Raw genomic sequence first — 25,854 nt, 5'->3', positions numbered from 1 at the left:
ATTTATTACGCCAAAACCGAAAAAGGTTGATATTTCGACACCACAAAAGTCTTCGTACCCCTTACAGAATTTATCAAAATGGACACTAAAATTTGATACAAGTGAAGTCATTGCTTTCTGTTTCGACGTGTTTCTTCCAGACTCAATATTTCGAGGGGTTTTCATTGCGTCTTCAGCGTAGAGTAACCTTATATTGGCGTATTTATAGCTTGATAGAGAAATTTAAATCTTATAGTGAATATAGAAACTTTTCGCAGCTAAACTCCTTAAAATTTGACGGAGTTTACACTATTATCCTTTGTCTAGCGTTTTGAAACAATATACCTCTGATTTAACCTGATATTATAGGTAATACACCTTAATTATGCCCTTTATATATGACGTTATGTCTTAAGGCATCCCAATTTTTCTGAACGGGAATATACATTTATCTCAATAATGTAAATTCATCATAGATTTCAGGTGAATGCATCTATTTATTCCAATTAATAAACACCACTAACTGCGTTATGGCTCAAAATCACAACATAATTAAAATATGCCTATCGACTAAATTTCTTATTTTAAGGTAATCAGCTTTTGTTGTTATTTTCACACCTTCGATCCAACAAATAAATCCCAAATTCAGTACTTAACTTTAAGGAAGTATATGAAATCCCTACTAAATGTGAAAGTCGCATTTTTTCATTCACGTGCAAGGTCTAGGCGTTATTTTCTTTTTACATAATTTACAAAAGGAGGGTTAGTATTTGTTCAATATTTTCGAACTGCATTTATGGCCGCCTTTTGTACAGTTACATCAATCATAATATTGCAGTGTGATTTCTAGAGGTCTTACCTTATATTCGACACAAAAATAAACAGATCTTTAGTTGTCATATGCAAGTTATGATCATATCTTTAGCAACCTTAAGTCAAAATACATAAAATTTTGGCCTTCTTTCAAGTGAAACTTCATTTTTGAAAGCGGCAAATCGGAGATTTCTTTGAATATACTTATTTGCGATTAGCGGAATTAACTCACTGAACGAAATATTTATCTTTGAAGATTAACTTGATCATTAAAGTACGACAAAAATGTCCCATTTGTTTTGCAATTTTTTTCACAAATCTTACTACATATTCCGCGCAACAGACCAGAAAAGTATCCGAACATCTCCTTCTTATTGACTTTTAACAGAAACCGTGGAAATTTGAGGCAATTTGAATAAAATCAAAGAAGTTCCGAAAAGTACGAAGACTTTTGTGGGATCAATAAGCGCAAATTTTTTAGTATTTCGTGAATAACATTTGAATTAGTTAACAAAATTCGCCAGTTCTTTCAAGTAACATGGAAGAAATGTATAAGAAGGACAAATACAGTTAAATATTTTGCAAAACTTTTTCCCAAGCTACTGATTATCACTAATAAATATTTTATTACCAGGGGTACGAAGAAATTTGTGGGACACTGTATGTAATTTTTTTTGACAATTGTAATATGATCGCTAACATTCGAAAATCGAATAAGCAATAAAGAAGAAGAAGAAGGATGATTGGTATTGAAAATGGGATATATCGGTCCACGTTTTGATATAGGTACCTCCCGATTTTCGGTATTTTTGAGGTTTTAGCTTCATTATCCCACCAAAATGGCTAAAATTTGACATTTAGTCATCGTTGGTTGTGTAAAACATTTCACCTAAAATTTGTTGGTATAGGTCCACGCCTTCACATAGGCCCCATAGAACGGTACCTACCGATTTTCGGTATTTTGAAGGATGTGGCCACAATAATCCACCGAAATGGCTGAAATTTGGTACTTAGTCTTGGTTGGGGGTATAGAACTTTCCCCCAGAAATTCCATATAGCCCCCATAGATCGGCACCTACCGATTTTCGGTATTTTAAAGGTTGTGGACACAATAATCCACCAAAATGGCTAAAATTTGGTGCTTAGACGTCTTTGGTGGTATAAAACTTTCCCCCAGAAATTTGTCGGTATAGGTCCACGGCAACTGGAAAAATTCAAATTACAAATGAAATAATTCGAAATACAAATGAAAAAATTCAAATTACGAATGAAATAGTTCGAATTTCAAATGGAATTCTCAAATTACAAATGAAATAATTCGAAATTCAGTTAAAATTCTCAAATTACAAATGAAATGTTTCGAATTACAACCGAAATTATTCGAATTACATGTGAAAATGGTGTAGTCGGAATGAAGGGAACAATGAAAGAGAAAGATTCGTTGAACTAATCGTTCTCGGAACTATTTCGAACTATGGAACTATATTAAAGAACTAGTTTCTTTTGGGAAATAGAAAGATCGACCCGCTCCGGGAACTAGATTGCCCAACTCTACTAGGATGCATTTTTTGAAAGTACATATTTAGACTACAAAAACCCTGGCCTTTGGTCTTGCTGTTTTTGGCAATATTGTAGACCTAAACTACACCATTTTCACATGTAATTCGAAGAATTTCAGTTGTAATTTGATTATTTCATTTGAAATTCGAAGCATTTCTCTTGTAATTTGAGAATTCCAATTGAAATTCGAATTATTTCATTTGTAATTTGAATTTTTTCATTTGTAATTCGAATTATTTAATTTGTAATTCGAGTTTTTCTATTTGTAATTTGAATTTTTCTATTTGTAAATCGAAATTTTTCATTTGGAATTTCAAATGAAAAAAATTCAAATTACAAATGGAACAATTCGAATTACAAATGAAATAATTCGATTAACAAATGAAAAAATTCAAATTACAAATGTAATAATTCGAATTTCAAATGGAATTCTAAAATTACAAATAAAATAATTCGAATTTAAAATGAAATTCTCAAATTACAAATGAAATAATTCGAATTACAACTGAAATTATTCGAATTACATGTGAAAATGGTGTAGTAGCTGGAGACCTTAAATCCATGCTGGATCTAACAAAACAAAACCCAACTAGGGTTTTCTGTCGTTTGGGTCTGTACTTTCATAAAACCCTCAGCTCAAATTGTTTGTACAAGATTACCTTAAAAATGTTGCACAGTGTAATAAATTGGAATGAATGTTATTTTAGGCATTAAAAGTTCATTCATTCTCACTATAGGAAATAATTAAAAAAAAATCAAAAATTCATAATCCTAGTGTATATACCCTCTTTAGCCTAAAGGCTGAGGGTGTAAAAATGAGAATTTTCTTCCCAATGGCAATGTGAGAAAAATACTCCCCTTATCATTAGTTTGGCGCAGTTCTATCCACATTCGTGTTACAAATAATAAATAATTAATAAATATGTATATATAAAAATTTTAAATAAAAAGTTTAATAATTACGATTTTATAATTATACATATTTATTTAGCTGATTCTTTTTTTTTTTTGTTTTTTTTTGGTGTTACACATACTCTAATTTTTCAATTTTCTGAGTAAAACATCATCCCACGAGGAATCGACATCTTTCTTCAATCATCGATTGCCACGCGATTCTATTCTCATCGGTATTAAATTTAGAAAATTGTTTCTGCTGACTTGTTTTAGCATTATAATTATAATTTTCCAAAATTTAAACAATTTTGGACTTTGAACAACCGACGCTTTTACTTGATTAGACGTTGTCTTTCGTTTAGAAATATTTAAAATGACAAACGCGGAGGTGTATCTTAATTAATGTGAACAATTCTATAAATAGAAATAATGTTAGTATTAGCATACGACATTCCCGCAGTAAATAATGCTGCTACAAATTCTCAACATACATTTATCATTTGTACATTAAATGCATGGTTTTGGAGCAAAGGTTAAATATTTCCTATGATTATTTTTTCAATATTGTCATATTGTTTTACACAAAGAGACCGAGAAATACAACTACTGGTTTATCAAATAATGTCATACTTTTTACACAAAGGAGAAGCAATATCAACCTTTCGGAAATTTAACTACTGGTCTATTGAGTTTCATTGATTTCTATTAAGAAACCATTTCGCCAGCATATTGACATTGCTGTGAACTATGTAGTCATACATCAATTAATTCGATCACTCATTTGTTGCTTGGCAGCTCCTCACATTCATCGAGGCGTTTAAATACAATTTCTGCTCAGCTAAATGGTTTGTTCCACATGTGTGATGTTCGTGCTATTGGTATGTTGAGATTTTTGTTTGCCGTTGTTGTATTTTTTTGAAGTATCATCTACAATTGCTGTAAAATAAAACAACTAGTGTGCCATTAACATAGACTTGCTAATGAATTTAAAAGATGGTCGATAACATTTGTTTACGTTTGCGGATTCGATATTTTGTTTGTTTGTTCAATGTTCTTTTGTTTTTTTGGTAGCTAGAATTGGGAATTGGGTTTCTAAAATATTTTGTTTTATAGAAATATTGAACAAATGGATAGTTTTCATAATTCTAGAAGATATTGCGAACTAACATTGAGAACAAGGCAAATTGAATTTCATATTCAATCTTATTCAATATGCCTAGGTAGAGAACAAAAATGAAGTCTGGTGATTAAATAATGTCAGAGCAAACCCTTGTACCAAAGTAACAATTTTTGAAACATGTTGAGTTAATAAAATGACAACCAAATCATAACAATCACCGTCACGGCAATTGCGCCTTCATCATCATTATTATCCTAATCTCTAGAACAACAAATTCATAAAATGATTCCAACAAATGTCGCTCGTTTCTAATGTTTATAACACTGTCTACCGGCATTTCGTCTAACGCCAATGATGATGTACAAATTTTAATCGTATCTAAATTAAATATTTCAGTCTAGAGTTGTGGCGTGTTTCAGGTTTTTCGTTACGTATATATAAGAACATACGTATGTGCAAACATATGAGTATATGACTGATATATGGCCGAACACACAGTCATCCGATGAGTGCCAGTCAGTCCCTCAGCGTATGTATAATAATGATAACAACGATAATATTTTTGTTATAAACGCCCCATATGGATTTGTTGTTATTTTTGTTAGATATCAAAAAAATGTATTTTGAACATTCATACTACCACCAACCACGTTTTGGGGTGATGAAGTACTCACAAAATATGTAGAGAAAAATTGATTCATTATTTACCTGTGCGTTCATGTAATCGCTTAAATGCATTGTTTTCGTAATGTTTTTTATTGTTGTTTTGTTATATCGATAGCAAATGATAAGAACAACAACTAAATCCTTAATGCAATAATATGGGGTTTTTCTAATTAGAAAATGTGTCCGAAACAGGTTGATAAGTCATGCAATGTAGTGTCGCAGTCAAGTGATCCACTATTTATAAACTTCTAAGAAAAATTACAACAAATTCAAATAATTTCAAACAAATGTATTCTGGAAATTCAAATTAGTCTGTTAAGGGGCTGAAAGTTGAATGTTTTGTAACCATTTCGGGGGACAACGGACAAAATTTTAAATTTTTAAGGGAAACTTTTATACCCCTCATAATAAAATATTCTGAAGTAAAACGGAATAATTATTTTCTTTCCTGTCCACAATTTTAGGAGGAGATATTCCGGGACTACTTATACCTAAATAAGGTAAAAAAATCATAAAAAAAGTATTCAACCGGTCGGGAACCTTATATGGGGGTAAATCAAAGTAAAGACCTATGTTTTTGGTGGAGAAGTTTTGTGACCACTGGGAAACTCAAATGTCGAATTGCAGATACTTAGATCAAAAATTGTAGCTAAAATCCAAAAAACCGTTATATGGGGGCTATATCAAAACTTGGCCCTATATACATACGTTTTTGTTGATATGTTTCTTGGCCTCCAGGAACCCTAAATGCCAAATTATAGCTAACTCGGTCTGCAAATGTGGCAAAAAACGTGAAAATACCACAAATCGGGTGGTACCGTTATATGGGGGCATTACCAAAACTTGGACCTATATACATAATTTTTTGTAGATATGTTGTTTGACCTCCAGGAACCATAAATGCCAAATTATAGCTAATTCGGTCTGCAAATGTGGCGAAAAACGTAAAAATACCTCAAATCGGGAGGTACCGTTATATGGGGGCTATATCAAAACTTGGACCTATATACACAATTTTTTGTTGATATATTGTATGCCCGCCAGGAACCCTAAATGCCAAATTATAGCTAATTCGGTCTGCAAATGTGGCGAAGAAAGTGAAAATACCTCAAATCGGGAGGTACCGTTATATGGGGGCTATACCAAAACATGGATCTCTACACACATAATTTTTTGTAGATATGTTTCTTGGCCTCCAGGAACCCTAAGTGATAAATTATAGCTAATTCGGTCTGCAAATGTGGCGAAGAACGTCAAAATACCTCAAATCCGAAGGAACCGTTATATGGGGGCTATACCAAAGAGTGGACCGATATAGCCCTCTTCGAACTTGACCTGCCTATGGAAAAAAGACCCTCGGGATGCTAGAGTGATTACAACAGACGGACAGACGGACATGGCTAGATCGTCTTAGAATTTTATCCTGATGAAGAATATATATACTTTATAGGGTCGCAAATGATTAGTTCGATGTGTTGCAAACGGAATGACAAACATAATATCTTGCAGTGATACCTAATTGAGTATGTACCGGGAGGGTTTTGGTGCTTAGACCATTATCTCAGGAAGTATTGACTTACTCCGGAAAAAGACTGTACTGTTGTAAATGAGGCCGCTAGAACAATCTACTGAAAAAAAGAATCAAGCCGATGTGAGAGGAGATCTTAAGCTTCACTTTTTTCAAATTTTGTGTGGGAGGTACCCTAAGGAGTGGACCGATATAGCCCATATTCCAACCTGATACATGACTGGATAAAGTAATATGATGTGTATAGTCTGCACCAATCAGAAACTCCTGCAAGAATTATCTTGCGGATTTGCCATTTTGGTTGGTGCCGTCAGGGTTTCTTGGAACATTAAGTCCAATATCTCAGGAAGTATGCACTTACGCAAGAAAAAAATTTACCGTCATAAAGGGAGCCGCAAGGACAGCCTGCTGAAAAAAATTCAAGACGATCCGAGAGGAGCTCTTAAACTTCAGTTTATCCGAGTTTTGTGTGGAAGGCACCCGAAGAAGTGGACCGATATAGTCCTTATTCCAACCTGAAACATCTTCTTCTTTATTTGCCTATTCGTTTTACGAATTTATGGCGATCAGTGCAATTACATAAAATATATTACATTATATTAAGTGATTATATGTATTTATAGGTTGTTTATTATTTCAGCAAAAGATTGTCGGTTTCTGCACCTGCTGAGTAGAGTTGAGGCATCATTTATGCCGGTCCATTCCTGAATATTGTTAATCCAAGACTTCTCTTTTCTTCCCCTGGACTGTCTGCCTTCTATTCTGCATCGGATGATGTTTTGGAGTAGTTTGTACTTGCTGTTTCGCATGATGTGTCCAAGATATGCTGTTTTTCGTTTCTTTATTGTACGTATAAGCTCTTTTTCTTGGTGTATTCTTCGCAGTACTTCATTGTTCGTTACAAACTTGGTCCATGGTATTTTGAGAATTCGCCTGTAAGTCCACATCTCGAAAGCTTCAAGTTTTTTCATGTCAACTGCCTTCAGGGTCCACATTTCGACTCCATATAGCAAAACAGACCATACATATGTTTTCAGATATCTTAGTTTTGACTTTATAGTAATATCATGACTTAAAAAAATTTTCTTGTATTTTACAAAAGCTTCTCTCGCCATTTCGATTCTGCTTCTTATTTCATTTGAAATGTTCCACTTGTCATTTATTGTGACGCCGAGGTATTTAAAGCTATGTACTCTTTCCACGTCCATATCTTTAATTTTTAATTGTGTTTGATTACTCATATTTTCTTTGGAAATAACCATGTACTTAGTCTTTTTAATATTTATCTTTAGACCATATCTTTCACTGTGCGTTGTTAGTCTAGTAAGTAGGTATTGCAGCCCTGCAATGCTATCGGCTAGTATGGTTGTGTCGTCGGCATATCTAATATTGTTGAGAAAAGTACCATTAACCAGGATTCCTTTTTTGACATCATTGATAGATTCTTGGAATATTCTTTCGGAGTATACATTGAACAATAAGGGGGATAATATACATCCTTGTCTGACACCTTTTGATATTACTATGTCTTCCGTGCATTCTCCGTTTACGTCGACATGTGCAGTCTGATGCCAATACAAGCTTTTTATACATCGAATTTCATTCTGCCCGATACCAATGGACGTAAGAATCTCTATTAACTTGTCGTGCTGTACTGTATCGAAAGCCTTTTCGTAATCAATAAAGCATATATATACATCTTTTTGAACAGCTTTGCATTTTTCAACTAGGATTTGTAGGGAAGAAAGAGCTTCGCGGGTTCCCATGCCTTCCTTAAAACCAAATTGGGAAGCACCCATAACTTTTTCACACTTCTCATATATTCGCCCATGAATTATTTTTAGGAAAATCTTCAATGCATGGCTCATTAGACTGATAAGTCTGTAGTCACTGCAGTGTTTCGGCTGTGTTTTCTTTGGTATAGTTATAAACTTTGATCTCAGCCAGTCATTTGGGTATTCCCCGGTCTCATATATGTAATTAAATAGCTTGTTCAGGATATTAATGTTATCTCCGTCTATTAACTTCAATATTTCCGATGGAATCTCATCAGGACCACATGCTTTTTTAAGTTTTAAGGATTTTACTGCTGACTCAATTTCTTGTTTGGTTATAGATGTTCCTTCTGGCGGTTCATTCGTCATCATCACATATGTTGATCGGTTCTGGTCGGCAAAAAGGAGCTTTATGTACTCCTTCCATATTATCATCTTTTCTGATATATCAAAAATAGGTTCATTTTCCTTATTGTATAGAATTTTAGGTATTGATTTGCGGTATACACCTGCCATTTCTTTGATCTTTTTGTGAAGATTGAAATCGTCATTTAATTGTTGCAATCTTTCAATCTCCTGGCATTGCCTGTTTATGAGATTATTTTTCGCAATTCTGATTGCGGATTGTATTTCTCTATTTAATTCGTAATATAATTCGTAGTTTCGATTTTTATGTCTTCGACGTTCCTCCATCAGATCTAGTATCTCCTTTGTCATCCATTCATTCTTTTGTGGTTTTGTTGTGATTCCTAGATTATTGTCCGCTATGGATTTTAGCGTATTTTTAACAGAATTCCACATCTGTTCACTATCTGCAGCTTCAATTTTTCTAAATTCTTGATCAATGATCTCCCTCATTCTTGTCCTTACCCTTGGTTCCTCCAGTTTTCCAGTATTGAGTTTTCCACGTGTTTTTCTCTTTGCGTTTCTCTTCAATTTTGCTCTTATTTTTGTCATTAACAGGATATGATCCGATGGAACATCTGCCCCTGGATATGTGGATGTCTTCATTACACATGAAGAAAAGCGTTTATTGATCAAAATATAATCTATCTGGTTCCGTATTATATTTGTTGGTTTGTCCTGAGGGGATTTCCAGGTATACAATCTTCTTTTTGGCAAGCAGAACATTGTGTTTGTAATTTTCAGCCCATATTCTTGACAGAATTGAATAAGTCTGTCACCTCTATCATTTCTCTCGCCTAGTCCAAATTTGCCTGTTATGCCTGGTACAATATCTTGTCCAACTTTGGCATTAAAGTCTCCTTGGATGATAGTTATATCATGGGGTTTTGTCATATTTATTAGGTATTTTACATCTTCGTAAAAATCTTCCACTTCTTCTTTGCTCTTGTCTGCAGTGGGCGCATATACTTGTATAATATTTAGTTTTAAGGGTTTTGTTTCTAACTTTATAAGCATTGCTCTGTCAGATTTTGGTACAAATCCTGTTACGCATTGTGCTATGTGGTTTTTTAAAATGACACCTACTCCGTTTCTATGAGTTCTATTCAGGTTTCCTGAGTAAAATATTTTGACATTTTGAGATGCAAATTCTCCATTATCAGGCCACCATGTTTCGCAAACTCCAAGTATATCAATATTCAGTTTATTCATCTCATTAATGGTGTTAGCTAATTTTCCAGATTCATATAGGCTTCGTACGTTCCAGGTACCAATATTCAGGTTATTTTTTGTTTTACCTCCGGGGATTCTTAGCACCCTCGTTTGGCCGGAGACTGAGGGCCGTTCATTATTTATATTCATAAACATGACTGGATGAAATAATATGATGTGCAAAGTCTGCACCAATCAGAAACTCCCTGCGAGAATTACTTGTGGATTTGCTATTTTGGTTGATGCCGTCAGGGTTTCTTGAAACTTTTAAGCCAATATTTCAGGAAGTATGGACTTGCGCAAGAAAAAAATTGTATCGTCGTTAACGGAGCCGCAAGGACAACTTACTGAAACAAATTTCAAAACTATCCGAGAGGAGCTCTTTAACTTCACTTTAAACAAATTTTGCGTGTAAGGTACCAGAAAGAGTGGACCAATATACTCCATATTGGAACCCGATCTATATCTAGAAGGAATAATACGATGTGCAAAGTTTGGACGAAATCGATTGCTCCCTTCGAGAGTTATCGTTCACACCATTTTACACACAAATGTTGATCTTTTGTGGGGAAGGTACCCGAAGGAGTAGACCGATACAACCCATCTTCGAACTTAAACTTAGTTTGGACAAAATATTACGATACTTAAATTGGGGTCTAAAACCGTTATTTCGATAAGGCTCATTTTTGATCGTATCAAAGTGTATATACCCGTTCTAGCCTAAAGGGCAATAGAAGCTGAACGTAGAAATTAATTGAAACAGTTTTTGTGGTGACTTCCTCTAAATATAATAGCTTGTGCACATACTTCCATTTACATTACAATCCAAATGTATTGAAGGGCAGTAGTACTTTATAGAATTTTCGTGAATATACACCCTTGGCCCTTGGGTGGCAAGGCTCAACGTTAACCGGTCGCCATAACATATCACATACATATAAGATTTTTGGATCAAATGGAAAAAATATTAATAGGTATACATTTAAATAAGACCAAAAATTCGCCTTTTTGAAATAATGTTTTTACACCACAAATATTTTTGACGAAATTTATTTCAATCAATTCAGAGTCCGTCTTTCTGGCTGGTGGGCACAATAACTACCGAAAGGATCAACCGATTTGATCCAAACTATGCCACTTGTAATATTTTGTGTAAACTTAGATCAATATGCTCCCTAAAATGGGAAAGTAAGGGAAGGTAGTAAAAGATTTAATACATCAGGTTCCAATATGGACTACATAGGAATCATTCCACACAAAATTTCAACATTTTTCGAAACAAATACAAACACATGTTCAGCCCCCAGTGAGTCGTCGTCAGATTACGAAACTCCTTCGTCGTCAGATTACGAAACTCCCCCGCAGTCCTGCCAACAGCAGCCGCACGCCCAGCATTTAACACCAGCCGTTGTTGTTCCAATCCCGGAAAATGCATCCTTTTGGCAATTTAATTGCAAGGGACTCCGTGGTAAGATCGATGAAATAGTGGAATTTATGAATCGGAGGAAGATCAAGATCGCGGCGGTGCCGGAAAACATGCTGAACGACTACAGCTCAGTACGTTGTGATGGTTACAACGTAATAAGGAAGGATCGCACCGGATGTGGAGGTGGGGGATTAGCTTTCCTTTTGCACCAGTCTTTTCAATACAGACCAGCCTATAACGACCCGTACATGGAATGTATGGGGATAGCAGTCAGGTGTGGAACTGCCGAGATAGAGTTGCTGAACGTATACATACCGCCGAAAAATAGCTGTATCTCAGTTTACGAGCCTGGCATTAGCCCGCTTTTGGAAGGTCTTAATCGTCTTGTCCTGGGGGACTTTAATGCGCATCATGAAATGTGGCATTCGGCACTCGGAAACGACCAGAGGGGTATAGCGCTGGCTGAGCAGGTTGATAGCTCTACGTTTTCATCGATCAATGAGAACGCCCCTACCAGAATTAGAGGAGCGTGTCACATTTCGCCAGACATAACCATCGTGCCACCTGGTCTGACAAATGACGTCACCTGCCAACCCGTCATTTCCCTTGGATCAGACCATCTCCCCATAATTGTGTCCATCAGCAGACCTCTGAACGCCGAACATTCGTCAATCATGGGAAAGCTGATTGGCCGAGTTTCAGAAAGTTCACCAATCACCGCTTCAGACAATTACCCAGTTCGGGTAGCGGAAAGGACGTTCCGGGACATCATCAATGCTGCAGCCGCTCGCCATATACCTGCTGGTCGAATACCCGAAGTAAGACCAAATTTCCCAGCAGAGGCGACGGGATAAGCAAATGTGCGTGATGAGCTTCGTCGAACCAACCCCGACGACCCCAGAGTCAGGGAGCTGACACTGGAAGTTAACAGGCTGGTCGGCGAACATAAGAGGAACAAGTGGTTAAATAATCTGAAGAGTTGCAACATTGCAGCCGGTATAAGTAAATTGTGGGCAACGGTTAAGCCACTCTCGAACCCCGGAAGGAGGGATGACAGGACCTCAATCACGTTTGGCGACGTTACGTTGACTGACCCGAAGAGGTGTGTAAGTTACTTCAATCGACAGTTTGTCGAGCACCCTGAGAGTGAGAGGGCGAAGAGAAGAGTGTTATGTCGCATTAGATCTCTTTCTGCCGAGGATGAACCACCACAGTTTACAATGGATGATATTGCGAATGCCATCAGGAATGCTAAATCATACAAAGCGTTGAGCCCTGACGGAATTTCCATGTTAATGTTGAAACAGCTGGATGAGCCGGGAGTGGAGTATCTCACTAAAGTTCCCACCTGTCGCTAGCCACCCTTATTGTTCCCGAAGGCTGGAAAATGGGCAGGGTGGTCCCGCTACTGAAGCCAGGCAAGGATGCCAGCAAAGGTGAATCGTACAGGCCGATTACGCTTATGGTTGGTACGACGATCAACATGTGAGATAGGTCTTTATTGAACGGAATGGTGTAATAAAAATGCTTATTCCCCGCCTATACGGCGCTTTTTCAATAATCATCACAACGATGCAAGCGGCGGTTATTGTTAAGCTTAATTTTAGTTAAGAGTGGATTGCAATTGAATTGCACGAAGGGGGTTTTCGAAATCTGATCATAACGGTGACTCAATATAATTATTCAACATTGTTCCTATCGTTACAAGTCCGCACATGGAAGAGTGCGGAGCAACACCTTAAATGTACTCACTCGATATCTCCTCGAAGTTTCGGTCGATGTGACAACCTAAACACATCCAAAATAGTCACAACAAACATATGTATGTTGAGTAGGCAGCCGTTAGCCGAAACAAGATATTGCGCGGCTTCGAGTCAATTCGTTGTCGAAGAACCAGCCGCCGTGATATTGCACCTCAAACCTAAGCATCTTTTATGTATCAAGCATCGAGGTCGTCGTTCTACGTTTTTGATTTTAATATATTTATCAATTTTATGATAGTAGTCCAATTACTTCTTCTTTAACATAATAAATAACTTTTTGGCGATAATTTTTGTTGCCATTCCCTGAATGACAGGTGGTTATAAAGTTCCAATACAATTAATATTCAAATTGAATGACAATGCTAATATTTGGTTTGTCTTTTTACGTACTGAACTTTACTGAACATTTTTTCTTCAGTAAAGTTTTGACAATTGTATAATTGAAATGTTGCTAAACATTACTGAAGAAACAATGTTCAGTAAAGTTCAGTACGTAAAAAGACAAACCAATTATTCACAAGCAAAAAATACTTTACCGTTTCATTTATTGCATAAATAAAACAAATTATTATATAATTTTGCAAATACTTGTTATCTAGAAACCGGATTCCTCCTGCAAATGCAAAAAAGTATAAACCAAAAGCGATTCGAAATTGCTTATTTATGAATTTATAATACCTTTTTTGCAATCCCAATATTGCGATAAATTGTAGGAATTTTTGGTTGATTCGTTATTTATAGTAAAATTATTTACCAGAGTTCTTTTCCTATAAAAAAAAACCCATTACAATTTCTTCGTGTATTTTTTTCTCAATAGCAAATTATAATGTTTATAAATATCATATGTACATGCGGATAGTGACTATGGACTAGGGCAGCATTTTGCCTGATAAGTTTGTTGTTCCCAAATTCCAGTCTTACGAAAACTTTGTGAATACATAGAATTATGAATTATGGAAATGATCATTCCAATCAAACATTTTACCTCTTACTGTTATTTTTGAGCGGTGAGTGAAAAATTAAACAGTAATTCTACAGCTCAAGGGTATAATTAGTTTTTTTGGTATATCACACTATCGCTTAGATTAGATAAGCATTTTGAAGCACTATCTAGATTTTCTAATATGACAAATATGAATGGATTTCGTAAAAAAACTGAATAAATGGAGCATTACAAACCTGGAAACATTTGATCTTTTAAAGTAAAGTACATGGGTACTTCTCATATTGTCAATATTTTGTTTCGGCTATTTAGACAATATGCTTGTGTGTGTATGTGAGTCATAAAATAATTATTTTATGATGATTCATTACAGTATTACTTTGATCTACATTATGTATTTGCGCCATTAGGGACGAGACAGAGAGGTCAGATTGAAAAGTTTAGTAAAGGCTGATGACTATCAGTTGGGGCTGAAAACAAAGACGAAACTTTGTTGGCTCATTAACGTTAATATTGCTAATTATCTCTTTGAACTTATTTGATCAGCCGTTTTCACAAATTTCTCTTTGTTGTTTATCGGACAGATTTACAGTTATAGAACGGTATTAAAAGATGCAAACTAAAAATCGATTTAATGAAATTCTTAATTGTAATATTGAAAATTGGAAAAGTGAACCGATATATTCCATATTCAAATTTGGTTTAGTGTGAGAAAATATTACAAAAGCGGAAATGTTGGACTTTTGTGAAGGAGGTACCGAATATATTGTCCAATATAAACCTTCTTCAAACTCGGTATACTATGGCTGTTTCGTCTGATGGCATGCCCTTCCAAATTCAATCTTGGTTAAGTGTGAGAAAACATTTCATAAGCGGAAATTTTGGACTTTTCTGAAGGAGGTACCGAATATATTGTGCAATAAAGACCTTCTTCAAACTCGGTATACTATGGCTGTCTCGTTTGATGGCATTCCCTCAGTTCTCATTAATGGAGCAGTAGAAATCACAACTCAAATGCCCGAAGTGTTTTGAGGCCCAGGAAGCTAGCTTAACATGGGGCGTTGCTCACGGCTTAAACACGGATATGTAGTCAAATTAACTTAGAAGCAGCTGATGTAGTAATCGCTGACAGGAGTGTGTGGGCTCAGGACAGTCCACATCGTGATTCTCTATCCATCTTCACTGATATATCGAAGATAGAAGCCAGCCAGCCAGACCGATGTGGACCTTCTTCGAACTTAAAATAAGTTTGGACAAAATATTACGATACCCAAAATTTGTTTCGAATCGGTTCATCCGTACCTGGAGCGTAGCCTAAAGTTAGACAATAAAAAATATAAATTAATAAGCAAGTTTGGACAAACTATCAAGAGAATCGAAGCGATTAATCCATTCGAGAGTTATCGTGCGCACCAGCAAGACATACAACACGAAGAAAGCTAATTTGTCTCCAAATTGTCTGAAACGGATTACATCCAAACATATTTGCGGTCTAAACCATTATTTCAATTATTTGATCGTATCGAATATTCCATTGTTAGTCTCGAAAGTAAAAATGTCCATATCTCAGGGGGTATGGACTTCACCCCATAAAACTATATATCGTTGTGGTCATGGCAATATGGAATACCTATGATACAAATTTCACAGCAATGCAAGGTGTCCTCTTAAGCAACATTAAGGGGTTAAGGTAAGGCATTTCCGAAAAACAGGACAGGACATATATCTTGAGAAGTATGGACCTCCCTTGGAAAAAATATAGGAACAAGTCTCGTTTAGGGGCACCTCTCCGATCGGGTTGAAATTTTTACCATAGGTAGTCCTTGGGACCCTTCCCGAGATTTAAAATTATAAGTTTTCTTTAGGTAGCCGGCCTTCGGCCGGGATTTAAGACTTTCTCCTATGGACAGGAGTCGTAAACTCAATCAAAAGTACTCACCACGAGATTTAAAATGATACCCATATTGCCCAAGTAAAAATAGTAAAATGTCAAGACCCATATCTCGGGAAGTATGTACTTCCCCCGGAAAAGTTATATATCGTTGTGATCAGGGTCCCAAGGACTACCTATGGTAAAAATTTCAGCCCGATCCGAGAGGTGTCCATAAATAAAGTAATGGTGTTAAAGTAGGACTTTCCTGAAATGTCAATACCCATATCTCGGGAAGTATGGACTTCCCCGGGAAAGATATATATAGTTGTGATCAGGGTCCCAAGGACTACCTATGGTGAAAATTTCAGCCCGATCCGAGAGGTGCCCCTAAAGGAGACTTAAGCCGATAAAATTTTTCCCATACTGCCACCTTTAAAATTTCTTGTAATTTACATTTCATCATCGTTTATGGCGATCATATTAAAAATGTACCTCCCCTTATGCGATAAGATAATGAATGGCATTTTTATTATTGATTAGTATTGATTAGTGTTACAAACATCTATACAAAGTTTTACAAGAACTTTGCCAGGACAGGTGCATTTGGATTAAACAGAAACAAAAGAAATTTTACTTTAGTTCTTTCGTATTCACAGTAATTAATGTCCAAACTACATGAAAAAGTCGATGTCAGTATGTAAATAGAACAACACTAACCGACCGTGTTAATATTTTCCCCCGTGTTTTTACTATAAACAGCAGAGAAAGTCGTCATCACAAGTAATTTCTTGTTTGTCAATTACATATTTTTATTCTCTTGACTCTGCGCCCTAATTTGTAACAAGAATTAACCAAACGGGGTATGGGGCATAAAATGGAGAAATAGTAAATATTAATACTACTCCAACTTATTAAATTAAACTTTAACAAAAATTACCGACCGGAAAGTTTAGTTCCGCCAAATGCAATTCAATATTCAATTCATGTTTGCTTCCTAACCACTTCACTAGCCAAAAGACACACACATCGCACACACAAACATACCATCATCATAAACAAATTTCAATTGGATTTTTGGCAACACACGAAATGAAGCACGCCCTAAAGCAGTCAGCGCAGCGTGGCAGAGGCAGGAAAAAACGCGTAACCGCAAAAAAAAACTCCAGCATACAGTTGCCAGACTATAATTATTTTTTCTTCTATTTTCACTTTCTTATTTGCCATGCATCTGGACATTGTCACACATCGTAAACAAAAATTTGCACTCTAATTGTGGAATCAATCCATAAAATTAGTCACAAGTATTTGATAATAAATCGATTTCGGCACAACACACATCTGATCTGGCAATAAAAAAACACAATCACACCACTACCATCAAAATGCACCGCAAACAGCAGCAGAGCGCAGAGCCTCTGCAGCAGCAGTTATTAATTTAATGATTTTTTTGTTTTTCTAAATTAAGATCATGGAACGTTTATGGTCATTGATTAATAGATGTCTTGAATTTAATTTTTTAACATTCTTTTTTTTCTTGTACACATTCATTCATTCATCCACTTGGCTCAGTATTAAGTTTCTTAATGCACATTGCCTTTTTCTTTTATCGTCGCCGTTTTTTTTTTTTTTCTTTACCTTGAAACCATTATTAGCCTTGAGAAGACCATTTTTTCGCGTACGAATTTCTTTGTAGGCCGGAGTATTGAATTTCTTGAGAAGCAATTCTTCCTGCTCCTGTTCATATTTTCTTTGCATCTGTTCTGTCTCTGTTGACATTGTGTTGTCGTTTTCATTAAAATCACCACCATCTGGATTTCCCATTTCGACTTCTGTTAATTCTTTTATGTTTTTCCTGCTATTATTTTTCACACTTCACTCACTACTATTATGTCGGTTGTTTGGTTGTGCGCCGCCTAGACGGCCAAATAGTTCTGGTGCACACACAGTATAAAGTCGGTCGGCGCCAAGGTAAATTTAATGTGCAATGTGGTCGGCGGTAAAAAAAATTCGCTGCGATGCCTCTGAATTCTACGTACATCAGGGATCCATTGATTGAATTGAAGAGAATAATAGCAAGTTTACATTTACAAAATCCACTCGATTTCAAATCCAATGGATTTCAGATGAGTTCTCATTTGACGTATACGCAAAGGAATTGACAGTTGAAATCGCGTGGATTTCGTAAATATAAACTAAGCATAAGACTACGTTTACATTGATGCTCACCACCCATGGTACAATAAAGTAGAGGTAGGCCAGTAGTGGGATTCTGTAACTTATTTTTGGTGTTACCGACAAAAATCGGTAACATTAAATCGCAACATTATGACTAAAAACATAAAGAAAAATTGGCATCACTGTTTGTGTCGGTAGAGGCTAGCGACTACTTTTTATTCATCGTTAACTTACCGAAAAATTTCGTTAATTATCGAATTTATAAGCATTTTAATTTTACCGACAATTATTGATAACAGCAAAAATGAGTTACAGAATCCCACTACAGGTATGAAAATCGCTGAAAAATGCAACCCTGCAGCTATGGCTTAAAACGTCAAATGGTGCAATAATAAAGGTAGATGTATCTGCATAGATAGTCCGTTTTACAAAAACATATGGAATGTAAAACTTCAAAGTTTATGTGTTAAAATTACCAAATAGAGTAAATAATAATAGCTGCGTTCCTTTTCTTACCTGAGGTTACCATTTTTAACCTGCAAAGCGTTCCTTAACCCCGAAAAGTGGCAAAACTGGAAGCAATTTTTAAGAGAGTGAGAGTGGAGAGAGAGCGAAAATGGCTTTCTCTTCTACCACAGGCTACCAGCAAAATTTCTGCAGGTAAAAATGGCAGAACTGATTTTTCGACTTTTGTTTGACGATTATTTCACAATGAAAAAGAAAATGGACAAAAAACAGAAGAAAAAGTCGAACGCTGACAAAACTAAATTAAAAACTGTGAAATAAAAGACGAAAATTGACTTTTTTATGTTTCTTTTTTACATTGCTACCAGATCTACAATTTTTCCGTTCCTTTAAGCTGAAAACAGATACAACGTTTGATTAAAGTTTTGCGTTGGGCGTCGAGAAAAAAACAACAACAACAGGGCGACGACGATACCAAAGTCCAGCGTTTATCTGTTTGCCGGCATATATTTCAAATGAATTCGAATTTTCGGCATCATGCCCAACAGTGTAAAAACGGCCAAAACGACACAAAACTTTACCCAAACGTTGTATCTGTTTACAGCTTTAAGCTAAAAACACATACAACGTTTGAGTAAAGTTTTGTGTCGTTTTGGCCGTTTTTCAAGTACCTTTCTTCTAAAACGTTCGTCCATATTAATACCCTCACATATTTGGTAAAAACACTGGTATTGAGCAAAATAGACTACGGGCTGTATTTGTTTGGTGATAGCCCAAAATCAACCCTCAAACTCATTAAAGCTGTTTACCACGATTGCATCAGAGCAAGTATATACGCTTATAGAACTACACCAGTAAACATTTTACTCATCGAATCCGGATTACCATCACTTGAACAAAGAATTGTTGACTCCAAGAATTACTTATTGCCGAAAATTCTATCTTCAAAATCATCCATCATTGGAGTAGATGCTTCAAAAATTTTAAAAGCAAAAAGGAAACCGAAGAAACCGTCAGCCATATACAGATCAATAATGGATAACATAATCAATTTTAAAGACAGGCAGCCCAGTCATAAAATCAAACAACCTTCGTGGATGTTTACAGACGAAGTATGCAACATATCCCTAAGCACACTAGGAAAAGACAAAACTCCAAATGAATTGTATGTTCAAAATTTTAATCTTTTTTCAACGCAACACAACGATTGGCGATTTTTATATACAGATGCTTCAAAAAGTGATTCAGGAACCTCTTTTGCAGTTGTTGATGCCAACGGAAAAACAATTACCACCAGAACGATGAGAAACTTCACATCTATTTTTACAGCTGAAGCTGCAGGTATTATCGAAGCCATACATATTGCAAAAACATCAAAACAAAAAACTATAATTTTCACGGACAGCTTATCTGTCCTCAAAGCTGTTTTAAACATCGCATGTAGTGCCTGGACATCGATTAACAAAATTCGTGACCTCTTAACAGACCAGAGCAACATAACACTTTTTTGGATACCTGTAGTGGGATTCTGTAACTTTTTTTTCTACCGAACCGATATTGATAATTAACGAAAATTTTCGGTTGAATTACCGAAAGTGCTATTCTGTAACTCGATGTTATCGATACAAAAATTTTAGCGACGAATATCGGTAGAATGGCGGAATTTAAAAGAAGATGCACGTTATTTCAAAATCAAAAGCGTATAAGAAGTATATAAATTATTCTAATTTTTAAACGTTTCTTGTTTTAGGAGAAATAGGAAAAATCACACCGTAAACGAAATAATGCTCATTCAAATAATTCAAATTTCTAAAGAAATTATTTAAATCACTTGGTATGTTCCTTTACTTTTGAAAGTGGTAAAACCGGCAAAAGTAGCAAAAGTTGCAATCTGCTTCAATATGAATTGTATGGTGTCTGAAGTAAAGGGACGCTTTTCGAGTAAAAAGTTGTAAAACTTGAAGATTCTTGCACGTAAAGGAACAGAGCTACTATTGTATATAAAATAAGTATGTTTCAAATTACATGTAGAAAAATTCATCTTTAGGACATGTTTATATTATATATATATATATATATATATATATATATATATATATATATATATATATATATATATATATATATATATATATATATATTTATATTTATATATAACTACGTTTACATACAGATAACTATATCTATTTTATTTTTTATTTATTCCGGTGGATTTTAATTGTCAAATCCATTGGATATACGTATAAATTCTCATAACCCGGCAAGTTCTAATATAAACATGGTGTAATATTGGTTGAATTGTTTGAAACAGAAGATTTAAAATATATGTATTTTGAACAGGAATATTTAAATTGTTCAATATGTTATATCAGAATTACGCATTATCAGGAAATATGACGACCATGGTGATATTCTTCTTTCTTTTAATGTTGATGCTAACCCTGCGTTTACAAATGCCAGTATTGGCAAGACAATAGCAAAAATGCAAACCTTTTTCACAAATACATTTACAAATTTTTAAATATGAATAGAGAAAAGTGTGAATGTATCGGTGAAAATGGTTTGTAACTTTGCTATTGTCTTGCCAATACTGTCTGTGTGTAAACGCCTAGTAATCGAAACCACCAATACATTTTTATATGGGTAGCAACTTTTACGGAATATATCCTTCAAAATATTTTGTCTGTACTGAAAATAGTTATTATTTTCTGAGAGATTTTTCCCGCAATTCTGGAGGTTTCCAAATGACCCCCAATTTCATCCATTACTTTTTTTAAAATGTATCCATTTCCAATTTGTTATAAGCTTCCTATTATTTAGATTAAAAGGATCCTCCATATGTCGCAGAATTTTCTTTTTTATGCGTAAAGAAATGTATCTCAGCTTACCTTTTTATTTGCCATGAAATATATTCCAAAATCATTTCTTAAAAATTTGATTTTCATTGATTTTTTGTTTAAAATATGAAAATTCTTTTATGTCGGTAGACTTAACGACTCCTTTTTTTTCGTCGGTAGCTGACCGATGATTTTCGATAATTACCGACATAAAAATCGGTAGAATTTGTATACAGAATAGCACTTACCGACAAATATCGCTAACTATCGACATTTGTCGTTAATTCCATCGGTAGAGAGTTACAGAATCCCACTACTGGACATGTGGGAATTTCAGTAGTGGGATTCTGTAACTTTTTTTTCTACCGAACCGATATTGATAATTAACGAAAATTTTCGGTTGAATTACCGAAAGTGCTATTCTGTATTTCAATGTTATCGATACAAAAATTTTACCGACGAATATCGGTAAAATGACGGAATTTTAAAGAAGATGCAGATAATTTCAAAATGGAATGAAAAAAAAATTACACTTTAAACGACATAATGCTTATTCAAAATTAACATAATTCAAATTTCTAATGAAATTATTTAAATAACAATTGTATATAAAATGATTATTTTTCAAATTACATGTAGAAAAATTCAAACTAAAAATTAAAAATCGTAGTTAAAACTATAAATGTACGTTTACATATAACTATATTTATTTTATTTTTTTATTTATTCCAGTGGTTTTTATTGCCAAATCCATTGGGTATACGTACATACAGTTAGTCAACTTAATTATTGCAAAACCAAAATTATTAGAAAATTTTAAATAAAACTCCATTTTATTGGTATAAATAAATACCATTATTTATATTTCTGTTAACAGTATAATTTTTACACATGTTTTTTAATAAAATAAAAAAGTAGCTAAATTTCACTTAAAAAGTTCTTAAAATTAACAAAAAGGAGAACAACTCATTATTTGTACTGTCAACTAAAGAATTGCAAAATTCAGAACTTTTCAGTCTTTCGCGGTATTTTTCGAAAAGTTGGTTCTAATATTTCGTATGCCCACCTTGGGCATCAATAACAGCTTCTAAACGTCTCTGAATTTAATAAATAAGTTTCGGAATGTCATATTCCAGTGATATCTTTTGCCTCCCTTCTTTATTTTTTCTTTATTATTTTCTCAGACATTTTTCACGCAATTCTGGAGGTTACCAAATCCCCCAATTTTATCCATTATTTTATAAAATGTATCCATTTCCAATTCATAAAGTGTCATAAGCTTCCTATTAATTAGACTGAAAGGATCCATCATATGTCGCAGAATTTTCCTTTTTATGCGTAAAGAAAAATATATCTCAGCTTAATTTTTTATTTGGCATAATATATATTCCAAAATCGTTTCTTAAAATTGTGATTTTTATTGATTTTTTTGTTTAAAATATGAAAATTCTTTTATGTCGGTACACTTAACGACTCCTTTTTTTCGTCGGTAACTGACCGATGATTTTCGATAATTACCGACATAAAAATCGGTAGAATTTGTATACAGAATAGCACTTACCGACAAATATCGCTAACTATCGACATTTGTCGTTAATTCCATCGGTAGAGAGTTACAGAATCCCACTACAGGAAACGTATATGCCGACAACGCTGCAAAATCTGCATGTACAGCACCTTTAGAATGTGATAAACTAATTGAAAAATTGGATTTGAAAACTCACATTAAAACAGAATTAGCTTTACAAGCGAATCAAAATAACATGGATTTTAGGCACTTCCATTACAACAACATAAATCCTTTATGTATTAAACCCACATATCCCACCAACGTGGATAAAAGAAAAATACGCATGTTTTCCCGGCTACGTATGGGTCATACCATCTCCACACATCAACATATTCTAAACAAAGAAGTCGACAACAAATGTCCGAAGTGCGGAAATCCTGGTACTGTAGAACATTTTCTGCAGTCGTGCAATGATCTCTCAAATTTGCACCAAGTGTATCTTAACAACAATGGAATAGAAATCCTTTAGTCACCAACTACTACTAATATTAATCATATGTACAATTTTATAACAAACTCTCATATAATTATATAAGATAAATTGTTAATAATCTGTAAATTCTTTGTATTATAAGTATTAGCTGATGGCCATAGTAGCCAATGCTATCTCTTATTAACATTGTATTTACTACATGTTAATATAATAAATAAATAAATTGGCCGTTTTTACACTGTTGGGCATGATGCCGAAAAAATCAAATTCATTTTAAATATATGCCGGCAAACACATCAACGCCGGACTTTGATGTCGGCGTCGCCCTGTTGTTGTTGTTTTTTTGTCAACGCCCAACGCAAAACTTTACTCAGACGTTGTATGTGCTTTCAGCTTTACTTTTCTGGTAAAAATGTTCATGAGAGAGCAATGTTGACACTTTTCTCTTTTACCACCCTTACCATTAAAAAGTAAAGGATCAAAGCTAATAAGTACTTTAGTTAGGCTCCAGAATACTGTTGCTAGAAAAGTGTTCCAAAAATAACAAAAGTTGTACCCATGGCACAATGATACAGGTACAGCGGCAAAAACAGCTGGTTATCACACTAGTTGTCAAAATTCATTATTGTGAATAAAAACACATACAAAATGTAAACAAGCAAATCACAATAACACATTATTGTGGCCAAATTTGACGTTTGATATGATTTGATGTAACGCCTTCTTATTCCACCATGGTTGTATCCAAACTTATGGCAGTAAAATTGTCATTCTCTTATTTTCTACTTGACAAGTTTTGCCGATATAACATCGTGATTGATGGATACCGATACATTTCAGCTAGAATTTTTAGAATAGCTTTGTTCCCGTACTTTTTAATAGTAAAACTCGTAAAAGAGAAAAAATTTGTTTTCAAACGAAAGTTTTTTTTCGAAAAGTTCGGTAACGCAAAAATAGAAAAAACGTCAAAAAAAGCTAAAACAAATCTCAAAGTCAACGTACCAGCCAATCAGACGCCGGCAACCATGTTACTATTTTTTACACGCTCAAATTTGTCGAGAAAAAAATTTTAAAGAGAGCGTCATTCAGCGCTATTTTCGGTTAAAGAGAAATCAACTTTTTCCACCTTTTTTGTGTACGAAAATGCGGTTTCGGGTAAAATGTGTAAAAGTCGTAAAAATTGTAAAAACTTTTTAGTTCTGGAACAAAGCTAATATTAGTAATTTTTCCATTCCCGTACTTTTGGAAAAAATTTCAATTAATATCAATAGGTCTGTACGATAACTCAAAAGTTTATACAAATTTGTACAAACTTTTACAAAATGCTTTTCGATAACAAACTTGTTCAGTAAAAGAGAAATGAGAAGCACTTGCAAGTAGTTGCACGCACTTGCAAATACTTTTTACCTGTTAATGCCTGGTTTACATATACGAAATCCACTCGATTTCAACTGTCAATACCTTTGCGTATACGTCAAATGAAAACTCATATAAAATCCATTGGATTTCATTTGACGTTTAACCAATGGAATTGACAGTTGAAATCGAGTGGATTTCGTAAATGTAAACTTACTATAAGTTATCGAACAGGCCTAATATTTGTTCTATCGCAAGTATTTACTACCATGAAAAATTAAACATTTAATTTTGCCATGCAACTAAAAATCGTTTGCCCTTGTTTTTAATTTTAAGATATAGGCCCGTTCTTACATCTTGTCTTTAGGCCATGTATATATTATGACCTTTTGCAGGGTTAACCTTCTTTAGTCCCGGGCCAAACTAATAGTACGTTTATATACACTGCCGCTCACCTCCATTTTTTTCCGAACTTTACAAGATATGAAGTTTTTAACTTTTATTATATTTTGCGTCATGTGTTTGGAGTAAACTTAGTCATTCATTTGCATTGAAATCCAATTTATATAAGAATTATACAAGAAATACTAAATTAAGTCAAAAATTGGAGTAAAAAATTTGGCTCATTTGAATAGAACCCCCCTTTAAAACTAGGGAATACAGAAAGATTGTGTTAGAATAGTGATGCATATTCACTCTATATTGAAAACGAAGTACTTTCTGTACTATTCAGTAAAAGATATCCATCCTGATTAAGGATACATCCGTATATCCTGCTTTGGCAAGGACACTTTAAATAATCAGGTGTAAGGCCTAACAAACCTTGCTTATTTCTGTCAACAAGTTTATTTTTGGAAGCGTACTGTCTCCTAGAGTCGTATATTTTACGCATAAGTCATTCCCATACAGTTTAGAGAATATTTACCACTGTAGAATATGGTGGCCCCTCCAGGATATCCGCATTTCTATTCAAATCTTTAAGTTTCGATGACTGGAAGTGTACAAAAGTTTATAAAATCGTAATGAAATTCCCACTCGGGATATCTGAAAATGTTTCTCAA

General features: G+C 34.5%; 1 protein-coding gene across 1 annotated transcript in view; it reads right to left on the bottom strand.

Moving 5' to 3' along the window:
* The window catches only part of lace (serine palmitoyltransferase long chain base subunit), a 36,353-nt gene extending 18,346 nt beyond the window's left edge, over positions 1-18,007 (bottom strand). Inside the window, exon 1 of the mRNA XM_073971595.1 lies at positions 17,593-18,007. Within this exon, the coding sequence (XP_073827696.1) occupies positions 17,593-17,778 (186 nt within the window). The 5' untranslated portion in view covers positions 17,779-18,007. The remainder of the gene's footprint in view (positions 1-17,592) is intronic.
* Positions 18,008-25,854: the final 7,847 nt, after the last annotated feature.

This window comes from Musca autumnalis, unplaced genomic scaffold (assembly GCF_047663935.1).
Source record: "Musca autumnalis isolate F117 unplaced genomic scaffold, ASM4766393v1 scaffold_2, whole genome shotgun sequence".
NCBI classification, from domain to species: domain Eukaryota; kingdom Metazoa; phylum Arthropoda; class Insecta; order Diptera; family Muscidae; genus Musca; species Musca autumnalis.
The sequence above is the reverse complement of the archived record's forward strand: the minus strand, read 5'-3'. Positions and strand labels throughout refer to the sequence as shown.